The sequence below is a fragment of the Ammodytes marinus genome (genome assembly GCF_949987685.1).
Source record: "Ammodytes marinus genome assembly, chromosome: 20".
NCBI lineage: Eukaryota > Metazoa > Chordata > Actinopteri > Uranoscopiformes > Ammodytidae > Ammodytes > Ammodytes marinus.
The window spans coordinates 19,393,647-19,405,941 of record NC_137224.1 but is presented as its reverse complement, the minus strand read 5'-3'; the positions used below and the strand labels follow the sequence as shown (position 1 = coordinate 19,405,941).

Below are 12,295 nucleotides of genomic sequence, written 5' to 3'. Positions count from 1 at the left end.
TACAATGAATCACCACTGTCTATTGCTTAACATCCATGTTGTGTTTTTAACTGTGTAACACATAGTGAGAAAGTTGGAATTGCTGGTAACAGTCCTGAGCCATGTTCACAGTTTTACCGGCCACCGACGTTTATAATGCCACGGTATCCATGTTTTTTTTAACCAAGTTTGTTTTTGTCCCCTGTCACAGACTCTCCAAAGGAAGCTGGAGAGAGCTCGTCATTAGATGAAGACAGCAGTGATGCTCTGTCACCAGACCAGCTGACCAATCATGACTCTCCTCTGGGGGCAGTCCCTCACCTGTCTCCCCCTCCTCACCTGCTCCTACAGAACGGGGACATGTCTCCCTCACAGGTACAATGTCAATCGAGTCAATAGACTGCCACACTCTCCATCCCAACCCAGAAACAGCCATTCTAGCCTCATCACAACAACTAGAGACTTTAGGTCGTACGAAAGCTTCGCAATCCAGTATGTGTTATCGCTGAAAAAATTATTCTTATGGTTTGGAATAAGGAGATAGCCCCCTGCTTCGACATGTGGCTCATGGAGTTCTCTAGCACTCTATATATAGAGAAAATCCGGTATGAGATTTCAGGAAAAGTAGAAAAATTGAAGCAGATATAGCAGCCTTTCCTCGACCATCCTTCATGACACCTTTTTGCTTTTTTTTTTTGCTTAACATTTACCTTTAATTAAAAAAATGTCTTAGACACCTTTTCAGTAGAGTACGCCATGTTAGTTGTTTATTTAGTTTTGTCTTTTGTTTGTGTGTTCACTTTGTCAGTTGTGCGTTTATGTTCTATTAACCCATTGATGACTATGGCAATCTAGGATGCATGTCCTTAATGCCTGAGGGTTTTCTGAAAAAAAAATGTACGAATTGTCAAGTCTACCAAAACCTTAATATCTAATCTGTGTAGCACATAGAAACATGAAATAAAATACATTTAAAAGTTAAGGTTCACAGGTTTTATTTAAACATGCTCCCTTAGCGCTTACAAACCAACAAATATTTCTAAAAATCGTCAAAATTAGATGAATTAGAAAATTATTAAATATTGTTAATAAATAGATGCAATGTGTTGTGTGATTTTCGTCAGTAGTCTATAGTAGACCTTGATTCTGCGCACCAAACGCCACTAACTGTTCTGTCGCCGACATAGCTGGCGTATTTTTTTTTATTATTTTTTTTTATTTTTTTATTTTTTATTTTTTTGATTGACATGATTTTCGGCAAACCACACAACTTTTGGGTGGTCACGTGGTCTTAAAAAAATCAACAAAACCCACCTCATGTGTATTTGAACCAATGACAGTGCATTCTATGCTGGGAATGCCATGAAAATTAGATATAGTAATAATGCTGCGCGACGCAGCATCAGGCAGGAGAGCCAATGTGGCATCGCGCAGCAGCCGTCATCAATGGGTTAATAGAAAAAATCAAAAATAAAGTATTTTAAAAAAATAGAGGGTCACAACTTTTGGGAACTCGATCACGCTATTAACCAAAGTACCATCTTCTCAGTTCCTCACACAGTCCCCTCCTCCTCCACCGCCTGCACCACCTCCACCTCCACCTCCTCCCCAGGTCAACGGCTCAGACTCCTCCCCGCTCCCTAAATTAACCAATGGGATGACGGTGATTTCGGTGAACTCCCGCCCCTCCACTGGACACGTCAAGGTGTGTAAAACGGTGTGTATCTCCTCTCATCTCCCATGAACATGAAGTTATATCCCTGCTTTTCCAGTTGAACATCCTGCAGATTTGATGACTTGTGAATAAGTTTGACCTGACTTGTTCTATTTGTGGAGCAGCTATAAGTAGCTAACCCCTCCTTTTCATCTCTTCATTTCCTTACTTCCATCCTCCCCGATCCCATTCCTCACGCTTTCCTGTCAGCAGTCTCAGGCTAAGAGCAGTTCAGACCGTCCTCCGCAGAGACCCAAGAAAGCAAAGGACAGCAAGCCCAAGGTCAGCAAGCTCTTCTGTCTTTTGGTTTCACTTGAAGAGGCAACAACACAGGTTTCATTAAACTGATAAGGTTTCGACACCAATGCACTAGTATTGCCCAACAATAGTCAAATATAGTATATTGCAGTATTTTTTAGGCTGCTTCAGGTCATCTGTATGTAAGATGGTGCTTGTTATATTTAACCAAAGAGCTAGAAGTTCATCACTCTGCACATATAGTGCATCAAGTGACTCTCCCTGTGGTTTTGGTGTGTGTTCTCTGAGAACTCTAAAGCCACTCAATGATTTGACATTTCAAAATCTTACATGTAGAAAACCACCTTAGAAGGGTAAGAAGGTTAAGGTTGGTGTGAAGTAACTGCAGTATCATCAATATAGCAACACACACAGAACAGAGCAAAATACAAAATGGCCTTTTCTGTTGTGTGTGCAGTTATGTTTATTACTGTTGATCCCTCCCACCCACTCACTGAAGACTTAAGTTGTCTCCTAACCTTTGTCCATGTACTTTGGTGTAGGTGAAGAAGCTGAAGTACCACCAGTACATCCCTCCAGACCAGAAGGCAGACAAAGAGCGTCCGCCCCAGATGGACTCGTCCTACGCCAAGCTCCTCCATCAACAGCAGCTCTTCCTCCAGCTGCAGATCCTCAACCAGCAGCAGCAGCACTACAACTACCACACCATCCTGCCCGCCCCTCCCAAGTGAGCCTCAACCGCGTGTGTGTGTGTGTGTGTGTGTGTGTGTGTGTGTGTGTGTGTGTGTGTGTGTGTGTGTGTGTGTGTGTGTGTGTGTGTGTGTGTGTGTGTGTGTGTGTGTGTGTGTGTGTGTGTGTGTGTGTGTGTGTGTGTGTGTGTGTGTGTGTGTGTGTGTCAACTAGTTTGCCAGTTACCTCCTTTTTTTCTTCCTCATAGTAAACCAGTAGTTATTACCCATAGTTCATTTCTGCAGCTGAGGCCTTCAGGCAGTGTTCTTTATGACTTCCTGTATTTCCTTCTCTGTTGGAGCTTGTTCCCTTCACATTAGTGGTTTGAAGGTGCGTCTATAGAGCCTGGAGCATAAAGCAGAAGATTAGTCCGTCCAAACTTAGATTCTGTGGTTTGACATTAAAAGAAAAAATAGAATAGGCTTGGTTGGTTTATAAAATATTAGATTATTGACGAGTAACAACTTGAAATGCCAATGATGAAATCAGTTTAAAAAAACATATTCATACTTGACTGTTTTCTGCCTCCCCTCAGGCCACAGACCGAGCTTCCTCCCACACCCAACTCTGGTCCCTCCCCTTCCCGCAGCGTTCCCACGGCGACCACCCCCTCCCCCTCCAATCAGAGCGGCGCTGCCCGGCAGAGCCAAACCACAGTGGGAGGAGCCAAACCAGTCAGTCTGCCAGCCAACCTGGACGAGTTCAAAGTAAGTTATAGACAGACAACTCCACTCAGAAATGTACCTGACAAGATAATAACTGTAATACAACTGATTATGATTTTCATTGTCCCTTTTATATTACGTGTTTTAACTGCCATTTGTTATCGGGAAGTAAGTGTTAGATTTGCAGACTAATACAAATGATCCAGTCTAAGTTTGTGAACAGGTTAAAACAATGCATCTAAAAATGAATCCTTATTTCAATAGCCTTAATGGTGCATACTCTGCCCAGTGAGCCACTAGGGTGCCCGCAGCAACTATATCAGTTATTGCTGACTTCAAACTGTGGAATTTGTTGACACGGCTCATAATCAATGTTTCATTTGAGAAAGTTGTAGAGGCTAAGATGAGTCAAAGTGTTCATGTTTAGTGAGTAAAAAGGGCAAACAATAATGTAATAAATATCTTATGCATCTAATCATCCTGAGACCCCCTAAGATTATTTTTGAAAACTGTTAAGTTATGTTCCACTGAACTTTTTTCCACTTTTGATTTTTGTCTCACACATATTATTCTGTTCTGTTTCACTCTGAATAACTGCTTGCTTACTCAGTACCGGCTTTGGTTTCTCATCCTCCCAGGTCGCCGAGTTGAAACAGGAACTGAAATTGCGTGGTTTGACCGTCTCGGGCACCAAGAACGATCTAATCGAGAGGCTCCGCAACTACCAGGAGCAAAACGGCTTGAAAAACAGTCTGTCACAGCAGGGCCACACCACAGCTGCCTGCACCATCACATCCTCCCCGACCACGAATACCACCAACGCTGACCACCAATCGGGAGAGGGCGGGTTTAAGCTATCCCTGTCGTCATTGGCTCAGGTGGTTCCTGGGCGGGTCATGCGATTCGGCAGCACCAGCTCCAGCCCTCCGGTGTCACCTAGTCCATCGGAGAGGTCATTGGCCGGGATGAGTCCAGACGAGGCCAGCTGTAATGGAGACATGTTTGGAGAGATGGTGAGATCTACATGTGGAGCAAAGAACCTGTTTATTTAAGGATATTGCTGTGGATTTATTAAATTAAGCTATAGTGCGTAACTTTTTCATATAAATGAATGTTGGTTACATTCAAGCCAAGCTTCAAATGAGTTGACACAAAGTTGACACAAAGTTGATTTAAGCCTATCAGCTCCACAAAACTCTCAAACATGTGTCGCCCCCAGACACTGCCACAGGAGCTCAAGAAGCGCCCACAAAATGTTTCAGGTGTTGATTCTACTGCCAAGAAAAAACATGGACATACAGCAGAAGGAATCAAATCCATGGGCAACAGAAGTTACACAATATAGCTTTAGAACACTGTCAAATGATCTTCTTTTAAAAAAACATTCTCTTTCTGTTTTATCTTCCAGGTGAGCTCCCCGCTGACCCAACTCACCCTGCACCCATCTCCTCAGCACCCGTCCACCTTCTCCCCGCTCTCACAGTCACTGTCCAGGGTCAAAGAGGAGAGCCAGAGCTCCTGCTGCCTCTCCAGGCCTTCCCCCACCCCAGAGCCCCAGTCTGGGGGAACCGTGGACAACAACGCCGACAAGGACCAGATGCTCCAGGAGAAGGACAAACAGATCGAGGAGTTGACCAAGATGCTGAGGCAGAAGCAGAGGCTGGTGGAGACCCTCAGGTCCCAGCTGGAGCAGGGCAAGGTGGTAGGAGGTGTAGTGGTGTCTGAGAAGGAAGGCAGTGACAAGAGCAAAGCAACCCCGGAGGTCAAACTCCAAACTCTGATAAAAGCCTCCGCCATTCAGCCCCCTGTTTTCCCCAACGGCATGGTGGTGAAGGTGAAGAAGGAGGTGGAGCCTGAGGAAGGCATGGAGGGAGTGATGGAGGAAGCCCAGGGGAGGAAACCCGCCCAGCAGCCCATGCAGTGCTCTCAGGAGACTCTGCTGAGGCTCCAGCAGATCCATAGACTGCAGGTCCAGCAGGCCGAGCAGCACAAGCAGACGCTGCCTCAAAGTCCTCTGCAGCCGCCCAAAGTCACAGAGGCAAAGTCCAACCCGCAGAAGCTCCAGCAGCAGAAGAAAGACGCCCAGATCCTGCTCCACCAGCAGCAGCAGCTGCAGCAGCTCATCATACAGCAGACCCAACAGAAACAGCTGCTGGCCCAGCAGAGACTCGCCCAACAGAAACTCAGTCAACAGAAGCTGCTTCAGCACAACCAGCTCAAACAGACTCAGGCCCCGGTGCCACAGAGCCAGCAGCAGAAGAGCCAGCAGGTCCAGCTCAAGCCTGTTCAGGTGCAGCTCCAGAAGCCTGCAGCCAACCAGAGCCAGCAGAGGAAGCAGCTCAAGGCTCAGCAGAGGTTACAGCACAGACAGCAGACGCAAGCTGTCGCCACCACACAACAGGTAATGTTGCAGCAGCTCCACGTAATGAAAAGTCATTGTAATGTAAAGGGTGGAATCCCAACACATTCAACACTAAGGGCGCACTCACACTTGGCCAGGTTGATCCGTGCCGTGCTTAAGCGCGAAAGTCCGTTCCTCCTCCGCTGGCCAGGCCTGGCAGAGATTTAATAGATCCGAGCCGAGGCACGATTGCTGTGGGGAGTCTCATATAAATGTGCGTCACAACCTACCGTGCTGAAGCAGCTCTCCCAAATGCTCCAGGGCCAAGGAAGTGTAACATGCTTATACGGAGCATTTACACTGGTTTAAACAAACTAGATAAGAATGCCTAGTATGAGTGCAACCTAACAGTGTCAGCCCTCTGAATGTGGTGGATGATAGCTGGAAGTTTTCATTTGAATAAGATATATTAATCAAACTGTTTGGTTTCCAGGTGACGCCGGTCTTTATCAACCAACAGAACGGCACTCAGGTCCAAACACAGGCCATTTCATTAGACCTCCTCAAGGCTAATGGTGCTCCTACACTGGTCACAGACAGCAACGGTAACCACTACCTGATCGCCCTCACCAGCCCCACCACAGACGCACAGAACGGAGTGTCCTCAGTGGCCAAGACCAACGGACGCATCACACTGCAGGTAGGGTTCACCTGATGTTTCCCTGCTGGCCTGCACTGTGTTAATGATATGTAATGAAATGTAATATTTATTTAATATAATATATAATGTTTATCTGAAATGTTCCTCTTTCAGAGATTGCTGTCGACTCCAAGTAAACTACCCAGCACTGAGAGCCAATCAAAAGAGCAGCCAGTTGCAGAGCCTGCGAGCCAGCCAATCAAAAAGGTACAACTAAGACTACTGACTATGACATGTTTGAATCGCTTTTTTTTTATTGTAAAGGTTTAGAATAATATGCTAAATTTATGTAATTTTAATTTTGTAAAAAAAAAATGTGTAGGCTTACTTTTATGAAGCAATCTTTTATTATGTTTGTTGTGTTTGTATAATTATTAAAAAAAAATCTAATTACTGTTATTGTTTTGTTTTCCTTACTCCTAAATTGGTTTAAATATTTGTGTACATAGTGGAAGATACATATAATGCAACATATCATCTTAGTTTTCGAAGTAGTAACATCTTCCAGCCACTGGGTGTCGCCACTTAACCACTTTAAACTTACCAGAACGAAACAACCAAACGGACTGATGGAACAGCAGCCTCATACTTGTGGATTGCACTTATCTAGCCAATCAGAAAGTTGCACGGTCCTAATGCGTCTTTGTCGCTCTTTTCACTCAGGGACCGAAGGCGGGGCTGCACTTGGACACCAATGGCGTGCCACCACCCAGCCAGTCAATCACCGCTCCGCCCAACCTACAGCCTTTCTTTGACGACTTGTCGGACAGCGAAAGCCAAAGCAACTTAGTCTCATCTCTTAAGGTGACAGCGCCTCCTTCGCCTGCCTCATTCTTTCCCTCTAAGGCTCCATCTTTTCTCCACATGCTGTAGAACTTCATTAACTTTACCTCTCTCTCTCTCTCTCTCTTTCTGCTCTCCTCTCTTCATTCCATCACTTCATCACTCCATTCCCCCTGCAGAGAGAGGAGGTGTGTCCGCCTTACGACCGGCACACACTGTTCACCCCTCCCTCTCCCAAACCCAACACCTCCCTCCCCGCTCGACGCTCCAAAGTATGTCCTCCAGCATGTCTTTCTTCTTTCCATCTCTCCTGCAGTTTTGTTCTGTTTCTGTCTATTCTTCCATTTTCCATCTAAGCTCCTCACACTGAGCCGTGTGCTCCTTTCTTACTGAACCGAAGGCAGAATTGAGGGCAATTGAGGTTGCAGTGGTGTCGGGTTGGATTTACTGTGTGATAATGCTCCAGTTCTTTGTGTTTTTCATTGGTGTTTTGACTTTAAAAAAAGAAAGTTTCCTGAAATATCCGAAAACATCCGGTCTTGTCCTCTTATATTGTGGCTGTTTGGTGGAACTCACTTTTCTCTGTTCGCCTTTTCTACCTCTACTCAATCTTTTACTTACTAAAAGTGTTGGGAAAGAACAACCACCCAGACAGTGGTGGTGAATCGTTGCATTCAGATATCTGCAAGTAGAAGATGGTCAACCAAGTGTATATAGTCAAAAGAAAGGGACACTTTTTTTTTTTTTTACTATGCATTTATTGTTTTTTGAAGATTTTACGATCCAATTATATATAATGAATCATTACATATAGACAATTAGACCTCTTTAGCCAACAGATCTATTCTTTAACGGCCAACACCGTCTCTATACATAGTGAAACATTTGCAGCATTGCTCCATCTGTGTCTACACAGGATGCATTCAAGCACACTATTGAGTGTAGGCCATCTTTAATTTAGTTCAGAGCCATACGCACTATTCGCTGTAATTACAAACCAGAAGAAAATAGAACATTTTTCGGGTCGCTGTAACGTGCCTATAGCGTGAGTTAAAAACGTACACAAATGTACACAGCAACGTGAAGTGTCTGACATTACTGAGAATAAACGTGTATTTCATTGTTTTATTTAACAGTAATATTGCCTTAAGTTCATATAGTCAAGTCAATTTTATTTCTATAGCAAAAAAAATCTAATATTTTAGAAGTGTTTGTAAACCAGTGAGAAAAGAAGCAGACTAATAATGTTTTTTTCTCTTCTCTTCCAGCAGGAGAATGGCATGAACTTTCAGCAGATGGACGACCTGTTTGACATCCTGCTCAAGAGCGGAGGTGATAAGACCAACTACAAACTTTACTACTGACAGAAAGCAATCATTGCTCTGTCCTCTCCTGTACTCATTCCATTTCTCTCTCTCTGTCCTTCTTTCAGAAATCCCCGGCTTCAAGTCCAACCCGGACCCTTCCCTGGCCCCGCTCCACTCCGACCCTCCCTCCCCGTCCTCCCCTCCGTCCCCCCTCCACCTGTCCCCTCCTGACCCCACAGAGCCGTGTCCGGGAGGGGGGCGTCTGGAGGACTTCCTGGAGAGCACCACGGGCGCCCCGCTGCTGGGCCACGACGGGGGCCTGGCGCTCATCGACGACCTCCACAGCCAGATGCTGAGCGCGCCCAGCCTCCTGGAGCACGCCCCCTCCCCCATGGACACCTCAGACCTGGGCTTCTCCGCACCGTCCACGGGGCTGGACTTTGGCGACCCCACCCTGGACAGCATGGACTGGCTGGATATCTCTATGGGGAGCACCAGCGGAGGAGCAGGGGGGAGGGAAGGGTCGGGAGGAGGGGGAGACGGGGGCACCAGCCTGGCCCCGCTGGCTCCACACACTCCGCCCAGCGTCTTCTCCACAGACTTCCTGGACAGCACGGACCTGCAGCTGCACTGGGAGTCCTGTCTGTAGCCCTCCCAGCCCACTGCACACAGAGGGACACGTCGCGCTCGCTCGCTCACACTGTGTACAGGCTCCCGTCTTTATTTCACGCACATACAGGAACCTTTTTTAATGCTGTCTCTACCACTGCGGGGGGTCACTGGCACATGCAAACACACACACACTCACACTCGTATTTACACGGTTTGCCCCCGTCTCTCCCTGGCTGTTACTGTGTTACTGTATGCAGGATGAGGTGAGGTAAGGGACGTAGAAATAAAATTCATAGAAAGGAATTGAAGTTTGGTGGAACTGAGGTGACCTGAGATTGAATTCTATGGGGGATCCACACAGCAGGCTGTTTGCAGCCGAGCAGATCAAATCCCATTTTACTTTGTCCTTAACTTGAACCAGCAGGAAACCAACTGTAGCGAACTGTTATACAACCTTTGAAAAACGGTTGGACAGATTAGAGCTGAGGGACCCAGGGCTCCTCCATATAGCAAAGTGTGTGTGTGTCAGTGCCTCCTAAACTTTGCACTTATGCTGATTGCTGATTGGTTTAAAATGTGGGAGGGGGGTGTTCAGGTCAGCACTTGAATCAGGTGAGGCTGAGCAAGGAGCCGTCACGTGTTGTGTTGATCAGCTGAGCTGTTGATGGTGTGAAAAGAAAGGCAGCTGTCAGGGACCTCACAGCCCACCTCACCGTCGCAACCTGAACCCCACCTTCACTATTGAAAAAAAAATGAACAGCTGTCATTGGTTGACCGTTGCTATTGAAATGAACCATATCACTGGCAACAGTTTGAATTGAAGCCTCATTGGAGGTTGCGTATTATTGGTAACATTATGGTAGACCACTATGTATTGCTGTATATGGGGTGTATATTATCAATTGTCCATATGACTATTTTTCTTTGCTGGTTGCTTTAGAGTCGAGCTAGCTGGCTGGGGAACATAGGGTGAGGGCGGGGCCTCCAAAATAATTGGACCTTGTCATTTTTTTAAAGAAAAAAAAGTTAAAAAAATAAATAAACATACTATAACATTTCAAAAAAAGATGCGTCTGTTTTTATTTGACATGGGCACAACAGAACATATAAAACACAAACATGCTATGAGACAAAAGAGCTCAGTTTATTTACTGATTAATTACTTGATTTCTCACTTCATAATTTTAAGTAATCCAGGCGATAGAACAGCCACAAGAGGGCACCATTTTAAATAAATTAGCTGTCTAGAATAATCCTTTACAAGCCTTCTGGATACCCAACTATAACACATGATAGATAACTGAACAATGCATTAAAGAAAGTAAAGGCATATTTACCTATTTTTTTATAAAAATGGAAATTGCCCTTTAAATGTTGAGCAACAACAAAGGCTGGACCTTTGCAAGTTTGTATGCAGGAAAAATGTATTTGCTTTGAACATGATGATAAAACATGACCCTCTAAAGTGTAGATACTACCTTCTACTGCCAATGTGGCAGATTTTCTACAGCTGTTTTCCAAAGCATTACTTCTCCAAGTTTGATTCCCTTTCCTCATTTATGCTCAGAATAAACTCAAACAAACCTGACCCATGTGGTGGAGAATGTATACAGGTTGTGCATTTAAGTACTTAATACCACACTGTAAAAAAAAGATATGTCATTAAGAGTAAAAGTCTTTCAATGAAAGTGTTACTAGAAGACAAAATGAGTACACTTGAAGTATCGTAGTTCAAGTACTCAATGGAGAAATGTTACTTTATTAGATTTTCATTACTTTTTATTAGGGTGTTAGCAGCATTTTTAAGTGTTGTATAGCTGGTTGTTATGGAGCTCATTTTTAACATCTTCATATTGGCTGCAACTTATCCCACATTATTTTCTCAATTGTTCTATAGGGTTGTGGCATGAGAAGACAATACTGAAGTAAAGAAGTACTTCAAAGGTGTCCTTACACTACATGAGTAAATGAACATTAAATGGTTTATTGTGTTCTTCCACTGCATAAGAGCTTGACTCATTCTTTATACAAGGTTTAACTGAAATCTAGTCTGACATTTTGTTATGAAAGCACGCCCAGACGCACGTCACACATTAGTGGCTACACTCCTCTTCATCAACGACACGTTTAAATATAATGCGGTCCATCACAACGGCACGCCAGGAAGCTCTGCCTCAAAAACATTTCCACTGTGTATAAAGTGAACTAACACTGTTTCAGAGGAAATGGTTATCTCTGTGGCTAACGCACTCGCAGATACACGGTGTCCACACTCTTTGCCGTTTGTGTTGCATTATTTGGTAATCTCTTTTTTACACCGACCTGTGCCCAATAGTACTACGGTATTATTTGTATTCAGATTTTTCCCAGGGAGACTTTCCCACTCACACACTCTCTCAGAGGATGAAACAGACCCCCTGACCAACTACTGCACGGACAAGCCTGTGTTCAAAATGCGTAATTTAAAAGAAAGTTAGGCCTACATGAAAGCCCACGTAAACTCAAATCCACAAAATCCATCATTTGGAGCGTTAGTTGCATGACAGTAAGCATCTGAAAGGAGTTAGCCATTTATTTTTATCGATCCAAATCAAAGAGTGCAATTTAAGTTTGATCAATTTGACAGTAATTTGGTTAAGATGAGGTGGGCTATGCTCTGGTTCTTGTGACACAATAGGTCATTTTAACCAATCACGGCAGTTCCCTGCCCAAACTATCCATAAAAACAATGACTGTTCCCATGGAGACAGTTTGATACGGCCTTGCCAACAGTGTTGTCAAACGGTCTAGAAAAAAAAGGAGCTTCATGTAGCCTATATACAGTAGCATAGGAGTGTAAAGCTTTTTTTTTTCAGGACTACTGTCCAAACTTTAACCAGGTTTTTTGTCTGTACTGACAGTAGTAGGCCTACTTCCTAGAGAAAATTACAAAGGATTCCTAGTGGTCAGTGATGTTAAATGTCAGCGTTGGATTCAAACAACAAGGGCGTCTTTCCAGTTCCACCATTTTGCTCCAGAGCAGACCTGCAGTGAGCAATCCCTCAATGAAAGGAGACTCATTTCTACCCACAAACCAGAAAGAAAAGGGAGAGGTGTTGGTAATTATGAGTTCTTGTTTAGAACAGTGAGGGTCAAATGACCTCTTGGTTATATTCCAAACGGACTGAATGGAGCTCTAATGCCTCGCTTGACTCCCCTCATCATCTC

The 12,295-nt window shown here is 44.5% G+C and overlaps 1 protein-coding gene across 6 annotated transcripts in view; it reads left to right on the top strand.

Moving 5' to 3' along the window:
* The window catches only part of mrtfab (myocardin related transcription factor Ab), a 46,710-nt gene extending 35,502 nt beyond the window's left edge, over nt 1–11,208 (top strand). For 2 of the 6 annotated variants that reach the window (XM_080049652.1, XM_080049651.1), the window contains 12 exons: nt 191–354; nt 1,529–1,696; nt 1,904–1,975; nt 2,494–2,678; nt 3,216–3,387; nt 3,984–4,358; nt 4,754–5,746; nt 6,180–6,386; nt 6,501–6,593; nt 7,050–7,190; nt 8,438–8,501; nt 8,602–11,208. In XM_080049652.1, the coding sequence (XP_079905778.1) occupies nt 191–354; nt 1,529–1,696; nt 1,904–1,975; nt 2,494–2,678; nt 3,216–3,387; nt 3,984–4,358; nt 4,754–5,746; nt 6,180–6,386; nt 6,501–6,593; nt 7,050–7,190; nt 8,438–8,501; nt 8,602–9,125 (3,158 nt within the window). In that variant the 3' untranslated portion in view covers nt 9,126–11,208. The remainder of the gene's footprint in view (nt 1–190; nt 355–1,528; nt 1,697–1,903; nt 1,976–2,493; nt 2,679–3,215; nt 3,388–3,983; nt 4,359–4,753; nt 5,747–6,179; nt 6,387–6,500; nt 6,594–7,049; nt 7,191–8,437; nt 8,502–8,601) is intronic. The other 4 variants (XM_080049653.1, XM_080049650.1, XM_080049648.1 and 1 more) reach the window with 4 other exon arrangements.
* Nucleotides 11,209–12,295: the final 1,087 nt, after the last annotated feature.